This window comes from Perca fluviatilis, chromosome 1, assembly GCF_010015445.1.
Source record: "Perca fluviatilis chromosome 1, GENO_Pfluv_1.0, whole genome shotgun sequence".
Lineage (NCBI taxonomy): Eukaryota > Metazoa > Chordata > Actinopteri > Perciformes > Percidae > Perca > Perca fluviatilis.
The window spans coordinates 22,493,130-22,519,061 of record NC_053112.1 but is presented as its reverse complement, the minus strand read 5'-3'; the positions used below and the strand labels follow the sequence as shown (position 1 = coordinate 22,519,061).

General features: G+C 39.9%; 1 protein-coding gene across 2 annotated transcripts in view; it reads left to right on the top strand.

The window, feature by feature from the left end:
• LOC120562917 (alpha-1,6-mannosylglycoprotein 6-beta-N-acetylglucosaminyltransferase B-like) overlaps positions 1-25,932 on the top strand; it is a 125,911-nt gene that overhangs the window by 19,449 nt on the left and 80,530 nt on the right. For both annotated transcript variants that reach the window (XM_039806872.1, XM_039806869.1), the window contains exon 3: positions 21,008-21,158. In XM_039806872.1, coding sequence (XP_039662806.1) covers positions 21,008-21,158 — 151 coding nt within the window. The remainder of the gene's footprint in view (positions 1-21,007; positions 21,159-25,932) is intronic.

Below are 25,932 nucleotides of genomic sequence, written 5' to 3'. Positions count from 1 at the left end.
GGTAAAAGGAGGGGAGAGTGATTGCTGAGAGTTTAAGAGAGGAGGAGTAGAAAGACCATTTTAGGGCAGCCAAGATGTTTTTCATTTTGAAAGAAGGGATACACATGGGCGCAAAACTAAATAAAGATGCATATGTGCTAAAAACACAAATGCATAAACACTGTCTTCTGCACGCTCGTCACGCAGTCAATTGAAATTACGGTCAACCTCACTGAATCTCTCTTTTCTCTCTCTCTCTCTCTCTCTCTCTCTCTCTCTCTCTCTCTCTCTCTCTCTCTCTCTCTCTCTCTTTCTCTCTCTGCCACATGACACACGCGTCAAGCTTTCCTGTGCTTCCAATAATCATGTGGCAGCAATAATCACACCAGCAGCGATGGTAAAAGCTGTTATGTTGCACATCTGTCAGCGGTGTGTGATAATGTCAGGAAGCTGTTGATGTTTGCCGCCGGTCTTGCCACACACACACACACACTCACAAAAGCGCTCTCTAATTGTTGTCTTTTCAGCATCTGTGTCCAATAACCAATTTCTGTTTTTACCCCTATGCGGTATATTGTTTTATTTACATTTGAAATCATTTTGGCCCCAAAAGAAAAAAGAATTGAATTATAAAACTTCCATTTAGTCGATGCATCCACGGTGGTGAATGACAGGCGAGAATACTATTGTAACCATTTTTCCCCCAAATACCCTTCAATGTTGAATTTGTTTTCCAGTCCAGAAATCAACGTTAGTGAACCCATTATTATTGAAACACAACTGTGCAATTGGGCTTTAAATATTTTGGGAACCTATTTTGGGAACACGTGTTTCTTTAGGCACTCTACAGTCGTTTATACCATAGTATGTTCCCCTGAAATGCTGTGATCCAGTTCCAGTAGTGCTAACCCTAGACTAACCTTCTATTTCTATTGTGAAGTTTGAAAAATTGCTTTGTTAAAGCAACACAGCTGTTAATTCCAGTTTGTTATAGGCATTATTGTGCACTTGACGCGTTATTATGGAAACCTCGCAACTTCTAGGCAAGGCCCTCCGTTCAATAGCATTCACACACTACCATTGGCTAGGCGTCCATGCTTACGCTAGGTAATGTAACCTGATTCGTTCAGGTCCTATCCCCTGACCAATTGGCTATCCTAACCTTAACCACTCGAGGTCAATGCCTCGTAGGGCGGGACTTGCCTAGAAGTTACGTGGGAGCCATAATAACGGGCACAAAACAGGAACCTGTTCCTATTTGAATATGCACACATTTTGATGCTAAGCTTTCTTTTACCAATGCCTGCTGATTTCTTCTATTCTTATTTAACTGTTGCTAAGCAGTATCTTTGTCTCTTTCTACCCTTTCAGTTGTCAATCTGGTTGAAAGAGTGTTTTGTTCTCTTACTTTCTACAACCTCAAAGCATGAAAGAGTCATATATATCTATGGAAATGGCTAGGATCTTACAAATTTTGGTAATTTAGTCTACAACATGCTCGGTCTGAGAAATACGTTGTTATTAATGTGTATAACCTTCTTTGCGCTGGGTTTTCTTGATTGTGAGACAGTAATGGATGTGTTCATAGAAATCTATAGAATATGTACAGTATGCACAAAGTCAAATGTATTCTTTCCAATGGCCATATATTGAATGGTAACAATTTTCATTCTTCACCTAGACGTACATGCTGCCTGCTGATGGCTTTCTTTCACTCAAGCATCTTTCTAGCAGCTTACTGAGCTGATCTGGTAGCATGTGTGCTGTACTGCCAAGCCTTTGGCTCTTCCTCTCTCTGGGAAAGTTAAAATGGCATTACCTGTCAGCACAGATGACAGGGCCCATCCGTTTCTCAGTAAATAAAAGACGTGCTGAAGCACAACAGGAAAAAAAGCAATTTCTAAAAGGTTTTCCCAAATCTCTCCTTCTTTGTTTCTGTCATGTAACATTCAATAGATTTGTCTGCTGAGAAATGCATCAGTTTTGAAAGGAAACGGCTTTAACAAGCGCAACCATTTTTCCTTGTCAGAAACACTCACCATACAATCGACATGGTGGAATACAGTCGTCTTCCTGGGATTTACAAATAATAGTAAAAGGCTTTTCACTTCAAGGACAAGTTGAGTTGCAGTCATAGAGGCAAAGCGGGACACACTTACAATGTTGTACAGTCACTTACAGGCTTATTTTTGCAGTCTCAAAATGACTTAATTGTGCACTGCTTTGTATGCATCTACAGTAAATGTCCATGGTAGCACGTACGCATGTGGGTGTGTTGGTCCAGATTTAAATTTCTTTATCTGCCTCTGGGAGATCAAGTTGGATTAATCCGTTTTGATTGATAGCTCTCATTTCCTTAATGGACCTGCTCAAGGCGCCGTCAGTCTCTGTGGCTCCCACCAGGCTATCAGTCTGAGAAAAATGAAATGTGTCCGAATCAGCATCTTGTGGCTGGGGAGCCTGGGAATAAACCTGTAGTTCATGCTGTAGATTATTTACACATACAAGCCAGTGGTCTGATCATTTTTAAACATATATAGGACATTGCATGTGCATATGCACCAACCCTCGCTCTCTTTCTCACACACACACACACACACACACACACACACACACACACACACACACACACACACACACACACACACACACACACACACACACACACACACAGCTACTGTAACTATACCCACAAGCTTAAGAAGGAGCTGAGCTCACACAGTTTAGCAAGTCGATGGAGAAAATTGCCTCAAGCTCCTCAACACAACTTTGTACAAATAAAATCCATGCTGCATTCACATCTAGAAGAAATGTTCACAGCGATTAAATGTTCTTCTACATTTAAATCCAACCAGCTGTAGAGCAGTTAGTGTATCTTCTTCTATGATCCCGTCTGATTGTTTTGCCTATGTAAACTATAGATCTGTAGATATGTGTAACCCACCCCCTGTCTATCGTGTAGTTCTGTCTCTCCTGCCATCTGCCATGTAACATGCAGGCACCCTACATTTTTCTACTCTGGATGTCTTGTAGAGGCAGTGAGGTGTCTGTTGCTGCCATGTTTCAAAATTATTTCTATAATACAAATGGCAGTGTCCGGTTATCATGGACATTGGTTTGTCGCATGTGTTTCCTTCACTTAGGTCTTATTTCTTGTGTCCCCAATGAAGGAAGAAATCCTGGCAGAAAGCGTACCACTGCATCTACCTTTTTAAACTAAATGCCTGCTGTCTGCAGCTGAATAAGTCGATACCATACCATGATTACCAGGCCAATCAGTTTCACTGCTGTCAACAACCGGACAAAATCTGTTGATGTTAAGCTGTGTTGTGTGTGCCCAAGTGACCACTCATCATCATTTGTTGGACAGCGGTGGGGTGGGGTGTGGAAGGAATACCTTGCCTCTATTTAATGCCAACATTTCAACTGTTGTTCTGTGACACTACAGCTACACTGCAGACATTTCTCTAGTGCATGTTATATCCAGCATCACAACTGAGTCATACTGCTGAAAGAGAGTTACAGTACTACCTTACTACAGAAATATCATATCACGCATATATTAACAGATAAGTATTATAAATTGCGATTATAAAGTGTGATGTAATGCAAAATGGTAGGACTTTTTGAAATGCTGCACCCGTTATAGTGATGAAACAGGTGTGTGCTTGGTCTCACCCTTTTTCTATAGAATTAAACCAACTGAAGTGACTTTGCTATGCTTTGTGTATCCCGAAACCCGTTCAATGCTGCTTGCGGCTCTGACTTTGGCGATTGAGCTGCGTACTTCTGTTGGCCGAGAAAGGGTTCAATATATATAATTTTGTGTTGATATTCTAAAGAAGCATCAAAGAATTACTGTTATAAAAGTAATATCACACTAAGTTACCTTTTATATAACTTTGTGTGTGACGGCACTTCTTCAAAAGGACTTTATTGGCATTGTTACACAGAAAGGTGGCAGGCTGCTGTAAAGCAATGAGACTGAATGGGACAAAAAGCAGGGGTGCTTTAACAGCACACAAGCAAGTGGATTACCGAAAGTACAAACAATGTTATAAATATGCCACACACAAAGAACTGGTAATACAGTTATATATGCATCAGGCTTCACATTCATGGGAACAACACAAACATACTTAGAGCGGTCTAGTCGCTATCATCAATATTTCATAAGAACATCTTCCAATGCAAAGGGGAATTAGTAAATAATGTATTAGCTATCCTGTGGGATTTAATTACAGTAGTGTGTTCTTTGCACGCATGATGTTATGATTTGTGTGTTGTGCCTCTGTGTGAATGTGAGCGTAGCGTGCACATGTTTCTACTGAGCCAACTGTAATCATCACACACTATCACCTTTAAGCGGCCAGCAATGTTGTCGACACAGGGAGCACTTTGTTCCGAATCTCCCTCAGCAATAACTAGCGTCTCATCTCTGTGTCAGCATCAGAGGAATAAACCACAGCAGTGTCTCAGGTAGCTGAAAGATAATGCAATTAGGCAGAGACCGCAGAGCCTCAGCTGCAAACAGAGGCATATTGAAGCTGACGCGGCTGTCAGATTAAGCTGGGGGGGAGACAGATCAGAGTCTGAGCTTTAGTATATGTATTTGTTGATTTGTGTGTGTGTGTGAGTGAGTGAGTGTGTTAGACAGAGCAGGCAGGCACAGCAGCCTGCTGCAGATTACACAACAGAGTGACAATCGGGAACAGAGGCCATTCTTGTCTCCATTCCTTTGTCTCTGTTTGGTTTCTTCCTCTTCTTTGGTCATTCTGTTTGTACCCTCAGCTGCAGACTACAAATCTAATCACATACTTTAATGTATTTGAAGTGGTCTTTAAATTAACTTGGCTCAGAATAATTTATTCTGTCATCATTCAGAGACAGCAATTAACTGTTTCATAGCACAAATAGTAAATTAATCCACTAAAGTTCATGGGAAAATGAATCTTTTAATGGCAAAATATTAAGTGATAGATTATTAGATGTTTGGGTGATTTTTGTATACATCTTAGAGGGCCCATTGGTTTGGCATTTTTAATTGCTTCCACATTATTATCATAGAAGCTACAAAATCACATTGGACTCTTAAACTAAGGTGCCATACCCAACTAATTTAAATGTTCTCAATACTGTATTACTATATACTGCATGTTAGGTATTAGGGCTGGATGATTAATCCCAAAATAATCGAAACCGAAATTCAGAGCCTATAACCGACGTAATTTTACCAAGTCGATTATTTCAGTCTTTTAATCCTATTAATATTTCCGTGCCGCCCACTGTGTGTAAATGTACTTTCCCCTTAAAACATATTACGACTTTTTTATTTTTATTTCATTGTAAAATCTACAGTTGTAGATTTAAGTTCAGTTGTTTGAAAGCATTAATTGATATCTGTGTGTTGTTTCCTTATTTTAGAATCACAAAGATAGGATTATGCACTCTTTCATTAGAAAAAATAACCGTGAACATATTTACAGTAGCCTATAAGAAAAGATTTTTTTTTTTTTTTAAATAATCGTTTAATAATGGTAATCAAGGTAACTTCTTCGATTAATCGTGATTATGATTTTAGCCAAAATCGTCCAGCCCTATTAGGTATATTATACAGAGACTTTATCCTTGCTTGGATATGTACCATTTTTGTCGTATATAAAATCATAAAGAACGTGTTTCATTATTTAGTGCAGCTTAAAGATTAGCTAGCTTCTGTGTTTCTTGAAATCTTAAAGGTCCCATGGCATGAAAATTTCACTTTATGAGGTTTTAACATTAATATGTGTTCCCCCAGCCTGCCTATGGTCCCCCAGTGGCTAGAAATGGCGATAGGTGTAAACCGAGCCCTGGGTATCCTGCTCTGCCTTTGAGAAAATGAAAGCTCAGATGGGCCGATCTGGAATCTCCTCCTTATGAGGTCATAAGGAGCAAGGTTACCTCCCCTTTCTCTGCTTTGCCCACCCATGAGAGAGAAACATCATGGCTTTCAAACGAGCAAAGTGGCAGTTGGTCAAGGCCACACCCCCACCCTCCACCTTGCCCCCCCTCCTCTCTCCTCCTCAATAGCTACAGACACAGAAATGGCACATACTAAGGAAAGCTCATTGTGGGACTGGCTCTAGTGGCTGTAATTCTGCACCAGGGCTGAATTTCGGGAAAGAGACTTCAGATAAAATATTAGGGGACCACTAAGGCCTATATAAAAGCATCCAAAGAGCATCATGTCATGGGACCTTTTAAACAATTCCCTCTGTTTTCTACTTTATTCATCTTGGAGGGGAAAAAAAACATTTGCTGCTTTACAATTCCATCAGCGACTAAATGTTTGTTTGCACCTGCAAAAAGCATTGATGGCTGTTTCAGCAAAATGTTGTTTATCCTTTTTTTGGAAGCTGCTTGCTCTCAAACAAGATGTATGCTCGCCACAAAACATTTCATGGGATATAGTAAAATCTTATTTTCCCAGTCTGAATTAATTTAACTCAATATGAAACAAAGGAAATATCTGCAGTCGACTAGTGACATTAGAGGCAACAACTGTATTGTTCCTCTAAAGCTTGTCGTTCATTTTATATTTCAGCTCTGTGAAACACATGGCACAGTTTGTTGCCATTGGCTAAAAGCCTCCAGATAAACACCTTTTGCACTGTACACCGAAACAACCCCTAGCCCAGCTGTTCATTTTCACTGTAAACATTTATATGTCCCAGGTTTGCCTCCCAGTATCACAAGGCCAGATGTCCATTCTGGCTCCCAGAGTGGTATGTCTTTCCTCTCTCACACATGGTTTCACCAGTCCTTTGCTTCATTACCTGTGATTCAGAGTAAATAACAGGATGAGTAAAGGTGCCAGGGTGCTGAAGTGTGCCATTGAGCAAAAAAAAAAGAGACCAGATTCTGCCAAAGCTCTCGGCACAGAGCAAAGCCCTGACATATGTTAATTTATGTGCTGAAGGCTGAATTATAGAGACAAACGCTTATGTCCAGAAAGAAAAAGAGAGGGAAAGACTACTGGATAATATTTAAGGGGAATAGGAAGTTAGAGATGCCAGAAGGGAAAATGTGAAGGAATAGTGAGGACAAAGAATCTGTGAGCCCGGGCCCCATGGTAGAGAGGGAGAGAAAGGACTGAAGACAAAGAACAGAAAGATTATTGAGAGGTCACAGAACAGATTTAGCCCAAATAGCTGTTGAAAGTATCTGTACAAGATGAATGTGTAGTGAAAGAGTTGAAGGAGAAGCAAAACGTGACAAGGAAATCTTTTTTGTTCCAGCAGTTTGTACAAAGCTTTTTCTCCCCCCTCAGCCTGGAATGCAGCAGGATCTAAAGCTGTCCAGCTTGATCCCACTAGTGGATTTTAAGGTTACTGGAAAAAACATCTTTGGAATCTTGTTCTTGTTTTTAGTACTTTAGCGTTTTAAGTCTACTTGGCACTTTGGTTTAAATATTACAATAATACAAATTGTGTATACTATTGTAATCTGTTTGTCTGTCTGTAACTGATATGTATTGTCCTTAAAAGGACAATTCATGCGCCGAAAGCTAGCATTAGCGGCTAACCACCGGTTTTGCGGTAGCTTCTTAAAAGCTAGAGACACATTCAATTAGCATGAAAACATATCCCAGAGAACGTTCGACTAGGTACACATATGTTATTAGCCCCTAGGTTTATTTAATGCCGGAATTGTCCTCTAACAGGTCTATCTTGAGAATTAGACACTGTTTCTCAATGAAATTACCTGTATAAATTAAGGTTAAATTAAAATAATTTAATTACACATAATCACCATAGAAACTGCCCTCTGGGACATTATGATTTTTATACAACAGTTTTCAAAACATGTAGTCTAAATGTTTGCACAGAGAGTACAAGGTAGGTAAAAAGTTTAGGATGAAGTTGAAAATTAAACACTGTCCTACTCATCACAAAGGCTAGCAGCAGAAGTTACCGGGTCGAGGCTCAGTGCATTTCTAGAGACTGAAAACAAGTAGTCAGCCAGTGCTTACGTGTATATCACAAGTTGAAGAGAAGACAGTGCGGGAAAGAAAAGCACAGTACTAGGAAAGGTCCCATTAATGCCCATTTTACAATTCAGTATATATTTTGTATAATGACAGTGAATGTGACTCTGGCCTCTGGCATGTATCTTGTTATTTCTCAAAAAACGATGGATGACCGCTGAAATCCGCTTGTCTTAAACCAGTTTTACTGCTGTCCTTCTGTTGCTCTTCCATCTTTCCCTTATCCTTCCCTCAGGGCTGCAATGCAACCATGTTTCATTGTGATGTTGATTGATAGGAGGCCTTCAGGTGATGTAGTAAAATATAAATGAGAGGCAAAGAAGATACAAGACATCCAATTACTGTCTAGGGCTTGACTGGGCATGTGCAAAACACGAACATCATTTTTTTTCACATTTTTACAAATTTACTGAGCCATCTTATTATGGTGCTTCTATTTGTATTATTAAGACCTTAATGTTAAAATGATTTTTCAAGCCAGATGATCTCAATTGATGTCAATCATAGACTGTGTAAAATATCTAAAAGTCTCAGTGATGTCACTCATTGGTTTCTGAATATTCAAGATGAAGCTCAAAGTGGGTGGCTCCGGCCATCGCCATTTTGGCAGTGCCTACAGTCTATGCTTGCCTCCTGACGGCAGCCACTTATCAATCAAAGCGGAACGCCCTTAATTTTGTAGAACGTTAAACCTGAATATAATTTAAACGGGTGAGTCGAACAAATTACTGAACTGGAGTTTTAATTTGATGAGCTCATATTAAGCTCATTTTCAGGTTCATAATTTTATTTAGAGGTTGTACCATACTAGGTTTACATGGTTTAATTTTTCCAAAAACACCATATTTTTGTCACACTGCACATTGCGGCAGCTCGTCTGTTCACCCTGTGTGATGAGCGCTCCGTTTTAGCTACAGAGTGAGGCATCTCACTTCTATTCCATCATTGCTGGGAGTCGCACATGCACAGTACCTAGTATCTTCGGGCCTCCGCTCTAACTAGCTTGGTTTGAGGGCGTGCCACACTATAAGCTAGGCAAGCATTATTACGTGTGTTACAAAGGGACGCAAAATGACGCGCATTTGTCACGGAAGTAAAGGCTGGACTACAATAGAGCTGTTTCAAGCAGTTCGTGAACAGTGTTTTCTGTTGGAGATGGTAACTCCCTTTGGGGTGGACTTTTTCACTTTGTAAACCTATTAAATGCACACAAAAAAGATATATAACACAATAAAGGAAAGGGGGAAAGCCAAAAAGCATAATATGAGCTCTTTAAGACATTTTGCTGTGAGTCTGAGAGTCTTCTTCAGTAACTGGTGTGGGCAGTAGTGCCAGTATTTATGCCTTGTTCATGTCCTATTGGAGTTACAGTAATTACGTAATTAGTAGTTGAAAGTAATTAGACCTAACTTAAATGGATACATTTATCCCATATGATGTGAATATTAACCCAGTAAGGACACCAAACCCTCCACTAGGCCAGGCACATCCTTATGTTATTTTCTCTTTCCAGGAAATTCCTCAACGAGACTAAATATCATGTAGGGCCTACTTGTACACATGTACTGTAGCAAAATATGCACACTCAGTAACACAGAACAGCGAAAAGGTCACGTCACACATATTCTCCATCTATATTCTTGTATACCCCCCCATCTAACACGCACACATACACACATACACACTCTAAACTCAACCTCTCGATCTCTGCCAGTCTCTGTGTAGAGCACAACGCTCTGTCACACTAACATACATTGACGTGGTTGCGGTGAAAGGAGCCCCCGCGGCTGTTTGTCTCTCTGCTCTGAACAGCAGAGCTGTGCTGAAGTAGTGAAAGTCAGCAGAGAAATGCTTTCTGAGAGACAGCGACTTCAGTAGGTGGTGGAAATGGTAATGAGGGCCATGGCTTGTGTCTGTCAAGCTTGTCGGCATGGTGCATGTGGACGAGTGTGCTTGTATGTTCTCATATTGTGTGTGTGTGTGTGTGTGTGTGTGTGTGTGTGTGTGTGTGTGTGTGTGTGTGTGTGTGTGTGTGTGTGTGTGTGTGTGTGTGTGTGTGTGTGTGTGTGTGTGTGTGTGTGTGTGTGTGTGTGTGAGCAATCATAAGGGAGGTCGTAAATGCTACCATTCAGTTCAGCACATAAACACATTGCTTTGTTCATGTGTAATTCCAAGAGGAATAATGATATCTGATTGAAACAGAAATCGCTATCACCCCATTTCATCACAATTTAATCAAGAAACAAACACCCACACACGCGCACACACAGACACACTGCACTTATCAACAGATAAGCCTTTTCATTCTGCATATGTGTGTATATGCAATTTGGTTTCTATTCAAATATGTTTTATTTGTCTGTCTCAAGTGCTTTGTGTGTCTGCAGTCCAGTGATGCCAGTTTTTAATCTTCTGTCATCATCATAAGGTAAACTATAGTGACTCAAGACGACAGAGAGGGAAACGGAGGAAATTAAACAGTGATAGAGAATTAAAGATACGAGGAAGAATAAGTGAGGATATTGCAGATGGATGAAGGGCGGAACATTTTAAGAAGAGAGATCTTGTCCACTGTAAATGTGAACACAAACAAAACAAAGTGGATGAATGAATTGAAGCTGAACTGTTGAGACACAAAGAGCTAGACAACAGCCATACACGGAGTCTTTCTTCATCCCCTCCTTGATCACTTCGAAACAGAGAAGCACTCAAAAGAGAAGTGACAGAAACTGTCAGCGTTAACAGGCATTCTAGCTGTCTGTCTTTCTTTGTATTTTAATATCCTCTCATCTATCCCCATCTCCCTTCATATAATCCACTTTGCCTTGACATCGCTGGATGAATGGTGAGAAAATGTCAAAACCAGATGAACAATAAATATTTCAAAAGCTGAACCAACAGGGGGGGGGGGGGGAAGTGTTTTTTTTTTTTTTTTTTTTTTTCCTACCATCACCAGCTAGTTCTATACTATTTTATTCTATTCTGTAGGGTTCAAACTAGCTTATTGATCATACCCATTGTATGTGGTCTTCCATCCATCCATTATCTCTGACTGCTTATCCTATTCAGGGTTGTGAGGGGGCTGGAGCCAATCCCAGCTGACATTGGTTAAAGGCGGGGTACACCCTGGACAGGTCGCCAGACTATTACAGTGCTGACACATAAGAGACAGACAACCATTTACACTTCCATTCTCAACTATGAGCAATTTAGAGTCCACAATTAACTTAGTCTCACATTGCCAGACCTTACTCCACAGCGCTGTGGAGTAAGGTCTGGCTACACCACACATACATTCTAGGATAGGGGAAAAAACGCTCTGGGTTATTTGCATTTCTGTAAACCAATTACAATCGTCTTGGGCGGGGCTAAGCTACAGACACAGCGACAGTGGCTCTGGGATGGAACCACAAAAGAAAATGCCACATACAATATTAAATGAAGTTAACTGTTCACACAATGCAGTAACATGAGCTGTTTAAATAACTGGATACTGTACATGGTTAAACGTAATTTGCTCTTACCAGTGTATCGCACTGTGTACTTCGTCCATAGTAATAACATAAACATATTCTTTGTAAATTTCCCTAAAAGAACCAAGCAGGCCTGCCTTATTGCATAATCCAAATTTTCTTCAAAACTTTTTCTTCAACCATATTTAGCGTGTAGCATGCTAGCTGGGAGTTTGTTGTTGTTTCCCAAAGTAAATTAATTTTGAGAACAGCAACACACAGAGACCAGAAGGGACATGCAATTATTCTGGAAATGTCCTTTTGTTAATCAAGACTACAATTATCCTAAAACCTGCATGTCTTTGGACTTTGGCAATATACATTGTTTACTGTTTTGTCAGCACAATATTTCACTGCATTCTTCATTTGCTGCATTTTCAATTGCCTAAACCCTGCTCCCACCATATACTTCCATTCCCATTGTGCCGCTAAAAAAAAGAAAGAAATCCATCCCACTCTTTTCTGTCTGCACTCAGTCCTGCCGTTCTTCAGCTAATGAACAGTAGAGCTCCTGCGCCATAATAATTAAACTGCATGTAATTTGTAGTAATTGAATGTGGGTGTGAAAATGAGGAGATGAGATGTACTGGAGATTGAAAGCGGTAACAGGGCATTAAGCACCAGTCTGTCTGTCTGTCTGTCTGCCCACTGAGGGATGAGAGAGGAGTTTTACTGATAATTGTGTTGGTTCCTTTACTGCAGATGAGAGGAAGGGTGAAGCGGAGGGAGAGGATGAAGAATTAGGGGAAGTAGTAAGAACAGGGCTTGGAAGGATAACGAGATCAGCATGAGGGTGAGGGAGAAGAATGATGAGGTTTAGAAAGGACTAAAGGGTAAAGCTTAAGTGGGGGAGAAGTGAGGAAGAAGAGGGCAGGAGCTGCAGGAGGATGCTGAGGTAAACATGCATCATGTGTGAATTAATATGTCTGTGTGTATGAGCTGGAGGTTATTATGTGTGCATTAGTATTAGTATTGAACAGCTCGGTTTTAGTTAGTGATTTTGAACAAGCCTATGTTCAACCTGAGGAGCTGAGACTGTGGTGATGATGTCATCTCAAACTAATTCTTTAGCTGACGGTAAACAATGGGAACCATGACAGCACCCATAGATTTTCCTGGGATACGGCGGCATTTTGTCAGCTGCAGCTGGAAGCACTGAATTCAAATTAGATTCACTGGGATGGAATATCTTAAACAAAACATTTATGAGCCCACAGAGTTATTAAGCACTGATGAAACATCTCTATAATGTATCATGTGACATCATTAAGTCTTGAAAGTCAGTTTTCCAGTGAAGAGAGACAGTTTTCTGTTGTTGTTTTTTTAGATATTGACTTGTAACCTGTGAAATAATCTCACAATTTTAGTTTTGGGGTGGATTTTTCCTGTTTATGTAGCTTCCAGTGCTTTTTATCATTCTGTGTGTGTGTGTGTTTCTGTGTTGGTGCTCCTTTGACAAAATGACATCGGTCTCCGGTTAATTTAGCTGTGTCAACTCGTATCCAGCAGGCCCTTCTGTCAGCATTCATCAAACCAGAAATGGTTTTCTTTTCATGAATATGCACCCCCTCCCGTCCAATCAAAACACCATCCTTTTCTGGCACATACAATACCTCATGCACACAGATGTGAGTGTGTTAGTCTATACGGTCGTTTCTGGTAATTCACACACACACACACACAAATGATTGGCTGAGTCACCGTAGGAAGGATTATAGTTCAGAACTGTCTCACAAACCCACCACATATCAAATGATAGAGAGTTAGCTTCAAGACAGTTTCATTTTCAAAGACAGAGCTCGATCGGGCTTGATATGTGGAGAAAGAGAAACGTTTTCAAAGTGCCATAACTCCACTGCAGATGAATACTCATTCCTCACTACCTTCAGCTGAGATTTTTCAGATCGGATTTCATCATTTGAAAAAAATGCTATTTTACTGTCAGTATTAAATTGTTCAGTACACTTGGGCTTTGCTGATCCAAATCTAAACACCTCTATAATATATTGATTTAGAACACAATATGTCATATTATTATATTATTTTTATTTACACATTATATGTGATATTTTGCTTTCATAATTTGTGCAGTTTAATTCAGTTTAATTCAATTAGCCATGCAAGAAAAGCAGAGCTACAACCCACCCATTAACCCGGCTGTAGAGTGCCCTCTCTGTGACCTCTGTCACCTTTACATACAAACATAAACGCACACACATACTCACACAGGCACCTCCAGGCGCAATCACTTTTTATGGAAGGAACCCCACTGCTTTAAAGCCTTTTTTGCCCTGCATTCAACCATAATGGAAAAAGAATCTATACTATTCCACTCTGCATACATTACATGCCTTATTCATGCTTATACTGTACAAACACGCCCCTGCCAGCGCTGTCTTCTTTTTTGTGGCACCCTACTGTGCTGAGATATGAGATATGTCTTTTTTTTATGGTACAGTTGACCTAGAGAAATACTGTTCCCAGCCTTGGTCAAATGTCATTTGTTTTTAAGTTGGTGACATAAAAAGGAATTTGATGAAGGGAAGTCATAACTATTTTGTGTGGTGGTAACACTATATTTGAGGGTATCTACATAAGAGTGACATTACATTGTCATGAACACATGACACGGTCATGACACATGAACCTTAACCCTAACCATTACTTCTCATGACAAAAACCGAATGACACCTAATGACAGAAGCGTTGCGTCATAAACGTTTATGACTTGTTTATAATGTTTATGACACGTTCATGACAGTGTCATGCCACTCTTATGTAGATACCTTCAAGTAAAGTGTAACCCAATAAATTCAGCAGACAGACACGCTGTGGCTATTTCATAAGCACATGCACACATAGTGTAAACACACAGACACATACAGTGACTTATGATATTAGTTTTAGTATTCTGTATGGCTTCCTAGTGAAGCTGCAGCTGGCTGTGCGATTTAATTTCCAGTCTCTAATGTTAATTGTTCTCACTGTCAAGATTGTGCGGCTCAGAAGCTGAAATTTGATTAGGGAAAATTGCCAACTTTCTGTCTAGGCTACAGTATGCGTACGCTCATACAGTACACACACACAAACAGCCATCTCAGTTTTCAGTAGTCCGTTTAGAGACACTAACAAGGATTCTGTTCACGCTTCACGCATTTCAGTCCTCAGGAGAAATATGATGTACCGTGACACTAAATATTCAGTCCAATATGATGGCTAAAAATGGGCACTTGGTTGTGTGTGTGTGTGTGTGTTTGTGTATATGTGTGTGTGTTTGCGCTGATTTATTACACCCCATGCCAGTGGGTGAAGCCAAACATGGCATGAAATAGTATGCCAGCAGCTTGGTCCTGTTGGCTCACTGCTTTGACTCTCATTGAATCTTAAGTCTGCTTTTATCTTAAACAAACACAAACAGGTAGTCACTCAGACAGTACAGCAACTCTGTGAGCGATTCATGACTGAAGGCCCCAAAAAACGCTTTTGTTTGATCTCTTGAGATAATTATTTCTTCATGCATGGTAAATAACTTGCAGCGCAGTTCTATTTTATTAGTTATTTGGAATCAGTTTAGAAGTCTACACATTTCTACCCATTTTTTAATCTTCCATTTTATCGTTTTCTTGGGATCAAATGTGCCATTACAGTATAACTGGAACCACGGGGCAGTGACACATCAATCAGCTTTCCCCACTTTTTTTGTCTTTTATTGGCATAGTCTTATAATTGGCAAGACTCACAAATATGGTTGACTTACTACAACATGCTGCTCTCTATCATTTGATTCCTCAAACTTGCTAAATGTGGTATTTTAGTCCTTGAGGCAACCATCACTATTAAAAGCCGATCCAACTCACACTTTGAATTTGCTTTCAGCAGTGACCTTAATAAACGTTAAGCCTCAGGGTGTCATAGTGCACGTGAACTAACCACCTTGCTAGTAATGGAATATTTATTATGCATGTTTATGATGGCATTTGCAATTGTAATTTTCCAAATGTACTTTAAAATGTTTATTCAAAGAGGCTGTGTTGGATTTTAAAAGGTTGAATAAAAGGTGAAAGCTGGGATAAAACCATCAGCGTTTAATTATGATAGTTTCTTTAATGTAGTGAAAATATGTCAGTGCTGTGGGCATGAACAGTAATGGGAGGCTGACTTTAAAACCTTTTTGTCTTCAGGGAACTCTCATCTGAATGGATCTAACATGTGGCTTTTCTCCTTTATACTGTAGATGTTGATCAGTTTCACTTTGGTCTGTTGCAGGATCAGAAAAGATAAGATAAGACAGACTTTTATTGTCAACCATCTATATACAGTACAGTACATAGAGGAAGAATGAACATATGGTGCACACAACAAGAAACAAAAAAAAATGGTACAGAAAAAGATACAGGACAAGGTACGTATAGTGTAATAACAAACATGTAGTGCAAAAATATAAATACAAGTAGTGGCGTTGTCCTTGCGTCACACATTTAGGTGTCAATTACTGCTGCAGGTCAGAAACCTTCTTATTCCACATTGGTCCTTTTTATTTCAATCTTTTGACAGTTGGCTCCTTTGTGTGTTGCTTCAGGACCAGTGGAACATATTTAGAAGCTATTGTGCTACATCAAAATACATTGCAATGATTGGCATTGAATTTACTTTTGCATCCCCTTAAAGCTAAATCTTTGCTATGCAAGGTTTTCCTAATGCTATTATTGAGCTGATCAGTCAGAACTTGTCAATACATAGCCCAAAAGATGGGCTTAATAGTGAGGGGCCTATGAGAGCTCTGGTGTTAATTTCCACATACACTTTGATCAGTGACAGACTGATCAGAATGAGTTTACAGACAATACCCAGAGAGACTATACAGATACTTAGAGGGGGGGATTAGTTGCTACATGGCTTTTACTCTTGATTCTTGTCTATGTTATTTGTTCATCCTTATGTGGTTACTTCTTTTCTTTCACAATTTGATTCGCTTATTTCTGTGTTTGTTTTTTTTGTGCTGTTTTGTCTGTAATGATATTGTCACACACACACTTCCCTGCGTTTGACTCTTCTGCCCTTTGAGCTTGTGCAAGTCACACCGTCTCATCTGTTGCTGCTGTTTATCTTCTTTCCGCTCGTGTCCATTACATACATGCAGTACTGTAGCTGTGGTCACCGTGTCCTTTACTTGCAGATTCATTACAGTGAGATCTGAATGCGGGTTCATCTGATGAGGGCAGATAAGGGCAGTCATTTTCTATGTAATGGTTATTATTGAAGCATGCTACTGGAATATTGGCACTTGTCCTTTATTTCTGATGTTTCTGGTGCACAATGGAATGGCAACAAGGATCAGCTTTTCAAAGGCAGAGCTCATTTATTACAGCTGGTCATTTGCCATCCATGGGAATGCAGCTTGCAGGACTTTATTTTTGACACAAAGATTATTAAGAAACATTAACGAGTCACAAAGAACAGTTAGCCCCCTGACTCAAAATGATATTTGATACAAAAGACCTTTGGAACATATGAATTACACTTTTGGGTCCCTCAACTCCCATTTGTCCCCTTTGCTGCAATACTGGACATCAAAGCCTTTGTGGTATCGATCAGCAAGGATATTATATTACTTTGGTGTTTTTTTTCTAATTTTATGTATCTCATATTTATTAACAGCCAAGTACAAAAGAAATCATCTGTGGTAAACAGTACCAAATTACCAAATGTATTATGATTTTAGCTAAATAAACACCTCTAAATGTGTGTTTGTTTGGGCATTTAAATGCTATTTTTGCAAAGAAATTTTAATATCTGGGACACTGAATATTAGACAAGCCCGTATTTGTTCAACCCTAGTAGTAAATTATCATTTTTCTCAGCATGGCCATTGCTTCAATTTACTTGACCCTGAACATGGATGTCATTCATTATCAGCCAATCACAAAGATGTCATTAGAGCGACCCACTGGCACACTCTGACACAGCGATCCATCACAGGCAAAGGATATGACACTACCAGTCTGAGACAAATACATATGTTGCTGAGGAGATAAGTCTAACTTAGTTTTTGGCTGTTGCAAGAGATCGAGGCAGACCATGACCTTGCACCGGAGCTGTTAGGCAACGGAGCCCATTGGCTATAATTGCCTGTCAAGCAGCAGACATAGGGTTTGACAGAGTGGTTTGACAATGTAATCCAGGTGTTTGTAGTGTCAATATGGTCCCTACCAAGTCTTCTGATGTGAGGCTAGAAGAATACATTCTGACCTTTGTGTCCCTGTATCTTTTAAAGGTCCCATGGCATGAAACTTTCACTTTATGAGTTTTTTAACATTAAAATGCATTCCCCCAGCCTGCCTATGGTCCCCCAGTGGCTAGAAATGGTGATAGGTGTAAACCGAGGCCTGGGTATCCTGCTCTGCCTTTGAGAAAATGAAAGCTCAGATGGGCCGATCTGGAATCTTGCGCCTTATGAGGTCATAAGGAGCAAGGTTACCTCCCCTTTCTCTGCTTTGCCCACCCAGACAATTTGGTCCACCCATGAGAGAGAAAAATCATGGCTTTCAAACAAGCAAAGTGGCAGTTGGTCAAGGCCACACCTCCACCTTGCCCCCCCTCTCTCCACCTCAATAGCAACAGACACAGAAATGGCACATACTAAGGAAAGCTCATTGTGGGACTGGCTCTAATGGCTGGAATTCTGCACCAAGGCTGAATTTCGGGAAAGAGACATCAGATACACTAAGGCCTATATAAAAGCATCCAAAGAGCACCATTTCATGGGACCTTTAAGGCTGTTTACTGCATCATGTGTGGCTCTCTTTACTTGCATTATAATGTGTCATGGAATTTGGATTTATTGTATATGTTGACATTAAAATGCATCTCCAGTCAGTGCACACTGAAATCAGATTTCCATTACCATGACAGATTATCAAGCAAATCCTTCGCTCTGAATTTGCAGTCTTTAAAATTTTACATTTTTAGCATGAACACCTCATTCGGCTCATTTACAATCTGCCAACATCAATTTGCATTTTACTCTTTGCTGTACCTGACCTTTGTTTGATTAGTGTTCACCTACTATTTGAATTTGCACACAATAGTTTATAACCACTAACTTGGCTAACTCTGTATCAAGTAAGCAACAATCAAAGCTAAAGTTTGGAGGAAAAAATATCCTTACGTATCTTTAAGGGTGTCAATAAAGTCAGTGATGTAACGGTCAAGAATGTCATCAATGATGTCTTCCTTCCATTCTCATTTCCCCATATCCAACAGAAAGCAGCCTTACCATTGTACAGACCATTGTAGCTATATGAACTATAAGACTGCCAAAGAAAAACAATGCTTTTACAGTACCAGTCAAATGTTTGGACACACTTTCCCATGAGAAAGTGTGTTCAAACTTTTGACTGGTATTTTATATGTTAAGATTTGTCACTCTGTTGCTTGAAAGGGAAAGCAATGAAAGTGGGATAAAGTGTACTGCACAACTCTTCTTATGAAGCTTAAAGGAAGGAGCTATTCACCACTACATGAGCTGCAATTTTCTGTCCCTCAAACTCTCATCAGCAATTGTTATAATATATTATAATTGACTGTTGAAACAGGGCGATATGTTAATTTAGAAGAGGAAAAACTGATCTGTCCCATGTGTTGTTTGAATGATATAGAAAATGAGTTCCATTTTGTTTTCTACTGTCCTTTTTATTGTGAACAGCATGATTTTTTGTTTAGTAAGATACAAAAAGAGATTGATTTTGTAAATATGGATGATGCTCAAAGACTGAGATGGCTGTTCACATGTAAAACATATAGATTAGCCAATTATCTTGAGAAAGCCTGGGAGAAGAGGAAAAAAAGCTCTTTATCGAAATGATCTGTAGATGAGGATTTGTTGTGTGTGTGTGTGTGTGTGTGTGTGTGTGTGTGTGTGTGTGTGTGTGTGTGTGTGTGTGTGTGTGTGTGTGTGTGTGTGTGTGTGTGTGTGTGTGTGTGTGTGTGTGTGTGTGTGTGTGTATATTTGTATTCATTTATTTTTCCGAATGATTTGTATATGCGACCAGGAGACGTTTGTGGTGTGGGATGGGCCAAAATGTTTGGCATGACACAGAAATAAAATTAAACTAACTAACTATAAGATTATTCTGTTGCTTTTTTCTACAAGCACTTACAAATGATGGGTTGGATGTACACAGTCTAGGAGAGATTAGTTCGGCAAAGACATTAAACCAGAAAGCTTTCCATCGGTGTCTTCGTTCTAGACCATTATGACTGAATTCACAGACACTCTGACCCTGGCAGTGTCGGTGTAATTATCCTAATGAGGTCTTGTAAACCTTTTATCCAGTCAGAGTATATTGTACCTCTCTCCCTCACTGTCTCTGGAGATGTGACTGTGTGCATGTGCATACGTGTTAAGACTCACTTTTCAATTCTGATGGTCAGTGGTGTATTCATCTTTCCAGACACACACACACAACCACATACACATTCACTTCTTTGTGTCCACAGAGAGCCCTCTATGCTGTGATGTGTCAAGTAAATAAATTGTCCATCACACACACACACACACACACACACACACAGAACAAGAGCCTATGAAAAAAGAGCCTCAGCGTAATTAGTTCCTGGCTTATCATAACTCATAGTCTTGATGGATATTTTCTCATATCAAAGGATATAAAGGTAAGCCCTTATTCACGCATCAGACTCCAGAGTGTCTAGGTGTCTGGCCTGAACAAAAGCTTTGTGACAAGAGATCAGAATACAGCACTGGGTGAAGGGCACAGCTGTAGGCAGAGGAAATGAGAGATCAAGCTTTAGATGTACAGGTTAAAGACTGAGATAATCAAACTGTTGGTTTTTCGGTAGTCTTTTCCCTACGACTGTCTATGTATGTCATGTACTGGATGCTTAATGCAGCTGCTGAAATTGACATCTGACAGCCTCACATCACCTCAAAACATAGGAGTGAAAAAAATGTAGAAGATTGACTAAAACTAAAGTATTAAACTAAATAACAAAAACAGCTTTAAAAACAATTGATTAATATTAGTGATGATACTGTTCTCTTTTGCAGCCCCACTTTGTAATTTAGGGTTATAAAGTGAAAGTGTTATGACATAGAAATACCACTAAAGAGAGGTTGTACGGTTGCTTGTAAAATAGATATTTAATTCCAGAGGAACTGTCCAGTTTTAATTTATAAAATGACTTAGAAGAACACTGGTACTCTACACAGAAGGAATGTAGAATGTGAGTGTTTTCCCACAAATCTAATTGAAGATTTTTGCATTGTTTGGCACACATCCGAAGGGAATTTGCTTTTGATCTACATTGCAGTGAAGTGTATCGAGACAGTTGTCCAAAACAAGAGCACAGCCAACTACTGAGCCAGAAGAGCTGCAGGCTCTGTGATGAATGTGCACGTTTGTTATGAACTTCACTGTTCAGCTTTTCATTCATCTCCTGTCTCTCCTTCTATGTCTCTCTCTCCTCTCAGTGCTGGGAGGCGTGGAGTCACGAGGTGTGCTGAGGAAGATCAGTGACATGCTGGAGGTGATTCTAAAGCGGATGGACAGCCTATCCAAACTCGACAACACCTCCACCACTGACACAAGGCGGCTGGATGAGCTCACCTCTGCTATCAACAGGTACGCTGACTTTACATTTTACAGTTTGATTTGGTGGCTAACTGTTTTGTAACCACCAACATTATTTTAACATGAATCAGTACTCCCTAGGTATAACAGGTTATTGTGAGATTCACATCAAAATTACGTGAGGAAATAATTTATTTACAAAATAAGAGTCTTTTTTTGGACCTTTAATTCTTTTTTGAAAACCTTCTTAAATGGTTCAGAAACTGTGAATACTGTAACATGATTGTAACATTAATGTTTTACCAATTGTAAATATCTGTAGTGATAGTAAAGGGACAATATTTGACATAGTTGGTAAGGCTTCAAATTTGTCATAGTAAACGTATGGCATGTGCACCGCTAACATTTGTGTCCACCTTAGCGATCACATCTTATTGTTAGCTAAAAATAATGCAACCACATGTTTGAAAAATTGTAGTATTTAGTATTAAATTAATGAAATACATTGTTCCAAAATGCACAATATGGCTTTAATATTGTAAGCATTGTTTTGTCCTCTTATAAATGGAAATAAAATATACATAGACATAGAGATAATGCTTTAATGATACAGTATCAGGAGTGCTTTGGTCCGCTCAGGTGTGTATTAACAGAGAACAGCTGTTAGAGCTTTGTGAGATGACTTATCCTTTATGGCAGAGAGACATGAAATACTGTACTATAATGACACCATCATATTTAAGATGTATTCCTCATTGTCATTCATATTGCACATAACCTCTCTATCTCTTCTATAGTCATGACTTCTATCTTCTCTCCTTTTTACTCCTCGCCTTATTGTATTTTGCTCTCATCTTTACTCTCATTTTTCCCCCTCTTATGGTCGGTGTGGAAATTGCTGCCTATTACCTCAAAATCACTGCTGCAAACAGACAAGTATTGTATGACCTTGCTGATACTGCTTTTATCAAACGACTCCACTCTTTTCCCTGTTAGTACCAAAACATCTAATTTGTCTTTTCTATCTAACGTTCTCTCCGTTCTGACTCCTTTCATTTTCAAACAGCCTGACTAAATTCAGTGCAGCGGGAGTGATGTGATACACACTGACAGAAATCCCCTCACTTCTTCAAACCTTGTTAAATGATCCCGGATAAGCGCTCAGGTTCAGATCTGCGCGGAGGCACTAGAGCAGAAGGATGGAACGATTAATACGATCTGGCATTGGTGTTAACTGCAATCAATCTCTAGTAATGGGCTGTTCAATGTGGGGTAGGGGGGGAGGCTGTTCAACTCTTAAGGTATGACTGGGGAGAAGTGTCCTGTTAAGGGTGTCTATTGTCAAGGACTCTAAGTAGGATGGTTCATGCATGTGTTACTGTAGCAGAAATCAATTTCTAGTTATTGCCTTGAAGGGGGTAGTTTGGGTGGATAGAGGGTTATTTTCAGGGTGTAATTAGGGTCAAACACGAGATGAAATCAGTGTGTGTGACTATCATGTTTTAAACATGGTTAATTAACAGTTTGCCCTAAGTGACTAGACTTGCTGATAAATAACAGATAGATGTAATGCATTGTCTCTTTAAATTAGTTGTAAATCTAGTAACAAATGATAGGATTCAACTTTTACTTATTTTTTGATAATTCATCATAAGGGACATACTATATAGTGTGTATATATACAGTATATATATATATATATATATATATATATATATATATATATATATATATATACCACGGCGTTATAATGTTAATAGTCATGAAAATAAAGGAAATGCGTTTCCTTTATTTTCATGACTATTTACATTGTAGATTCTCACTGAAGGCATAAAAACTATCAATGAACACATATGGAATTATGTACTTAACAAAAAAGTGTGCAATAACTGAAAACATGTCTTATATTTTAGATTCATCAAAGTAGCCACCCTTTGCTTTTTTGATAGCGCTGCAAACCCTTGGTGTTCTCTCAATGAGCTTCATGAGGTAGTCACCTGAAATGGTTTTCACTTCACAGGTGTGCTTTGTCAGGGTTAATTAGTGGAATTTTTTCCCTTATTAATGGGGTTGGGACCATCAGTTGTGTTGTGCAGAAGTCAGGTTGATACACAGCCGACAGCCCTATTGGACAACTGTTAGAATTCATATTATGGCAAGAACCAATCAGCTAAGTAAAGAGAAACGAGTGGCCATCATTACTTTAACAAATGAAGGTCAGTCAGTCCGGGAAAAATTGCAAAAACTTTGAATGTGTCCCCAAGTGCAGTCGCAAAAACCATCAAGCGCTACAACGAAACTGGCTCACATGAGGACCGCCCCAGGAAAGGAAGACCAAGAGTCACCTCTGCTGCTGAGGTGACTCTTGGTCACCAGCCTCAGAAATCGCAAGTTAACAGCAGCTCAGATTAGAGACCAGAATAATGCCACACAGAGTTCTAGCAGCAGACACATCTCTAGAACAACTGTTAAGAGGAGACTGTGCGAATCAGGCCTTCATGGTCAAATAGCTGCTAGGAAACCACTGCTAAGGAGCGGCAACAAGCAGAAGAGATTTGTTGGGGCCAAGAAACACAAGGAATGGACATTAGACCAGTGGAAATCTGTGCTTTGGTCTGATGAGTCCAAATTTGAGATCTTTGGTTCCAACCGCCGTGTCTTTGTGCGACGCAGAAAAGGTGAACAGATGGATTCTACATGCCTGGTTCCCACCGTGAAGCATGGAAGAGGAGGTGTGATGGTGTGGGGGTGCTTTGCTGGTCACACTGTTGGGGATTTATTCAAAATTGAAGGCATACTGAACCAGCATGGCTACCACAGCATCCTGCAGCGACATGCCATCCCATCCGGTTTGCGTTTAGTTGGACCATCATTTATTTTTAAACAGGACAATGACCCCAAACACACCTCCAGGCTGTGTAAGGGCTATTTGACCAAGAAGGAGAGTGATGGAGTGCTGCACCAGATGACCTCGCCTCCACAGTCACCGGACCTGAACCCAATCGAGATTGTTTGGGGTGAGCTGGACCGCAGAGTGAAGGCAAAAGGGCCAACAAGTGCTAAGCATCTCTGGGAACTCCTTCAAGACTGTTGGAAAGCCATTTCAGGTGACTACCTCTTGAAGCTCATCAAGAGAATGCCAAGAGTGTGCAAAGCAGTAATCGGAGCAAAGGTTGGCTACTTTGAAGAAACTAGAATATAAGTTTTCTGTTATGGGATGGGAATTAGAGATGCGAAGGATCTCCATAGTTATGACTTGCAAGTTTTCACGTTTTAGGATTACTTTAAGCCTATATAGTAGTTTAATTTTCACATTCAGTGTATAGCTTTGCATGTTTTATTAACAGAGTTGGTCTTGTGGGAGTGAAATACAGCATGCATGATTCAAATAGCATTATATTAGGGTTTAGTTGGGTTGCCTGAGTGGCACAGGGGAAAAAAGCACTCAGCTTCCACTACAGAGACGCAGGCTTAATCCCAAGCAGCAGTGCCTTCAGCTTGGCTAGGCACCCCATGACACACAATAATGCAACGTGAAAGGGAAATTTTTTTTTTTTTACATTTTAAAACATTGTTACATAAAAATTCCCAAAAACTGCAACGTTTCTTTTACAAAAACTCTAAAAATGACTAAATGAAAGCACAAAGCAACATGGATCAATGTTTTGGTTGTACTGAAATCTGTGATCACACCAACAAAATTGACCTGAAACCCGTACATATACTGTAGCTTCAGTTCAGTCTGAAAACCGGTTGCTGATTTTCATTACTGGTTAGCTTTGTTTATATTCTGATTCAATGTAAAGGAAATTTATTTCACTGCCACTTTGAAATCAAGCTTTGAAAACAGGATTTGAGAACGTGTAACTTGTAAACATCACTTGCATTTGTCGGTTGTCTAAAATTATGTTTGTACAAATCGATGCAAGCCATGATGGGTTATAAACATTAAACTCCCCACAGAGACCAAACCATTCAAAGAAAACTTCCTCTGACCTCAGAAATTTAGCACATAAACTTCTGGAAATTGATGGACACATACATTTCTTGTCTTGATGATGTTCCTTTGATAGCTCCCCACTGAAGGATTATTGTGTGTGTGTGTGTGTGTGTGTGTGTGTGTGTGTGTGTGTGTGTGTGTGTGTGTGTGTGTGTGTGTGTGTGTGTGCGTGCGCTGACAGGGACAACCTAAGGCTCTGATCACATCAAATGCTTTTTTGCAGGTTGCAAGGCGCACCGCACTGCCTTTTTTGTGAAGCCTCAGTTTAAAATAAAAAGAGCAACTTGCTGCATTTTTGTTTAGTTTTTATTGTTGCTAGGCAGCGACGGTCACCACCACCCAAGGCCCGCCTCTCAATTCATCTAATTGGACAATGGGAAAAACCATGAACAACGGGAGTTCTTTTCAACTCGAGGCGTTCAGGGCGCTCTAGCAAAAATGCTAGGCGCTCATAAATGCAAAAGCAGAGAGCAGAAAGCTAAACTCGCCTTCATTCCATCACTCGTTTCCCCTCTCTTCCTGTCTCTCTGTCTCCTACTCTCAACCTTTAGTTTTTCTGCCTATCCTTTCTTGCTCTCCCTTCCCTTTCTACTATTTCTCTTCCTCTTCCACTTGCACATATACACAGAGCGAGAGAGGGTGTGTGAGAAATTTAGCTGAGTATGTGTGACGTGGTAATGTGTGATTTTAGCCAGCATATCCCAAATCCAGGCCCGTCAGGCACGCATTCACAGGAAGAGACACACACACACACACACACACACTTACTACACTGGGCGGGAGTCTCATCTCTGTGTGAGCTTCATTGGTGCTGACACACTCCTG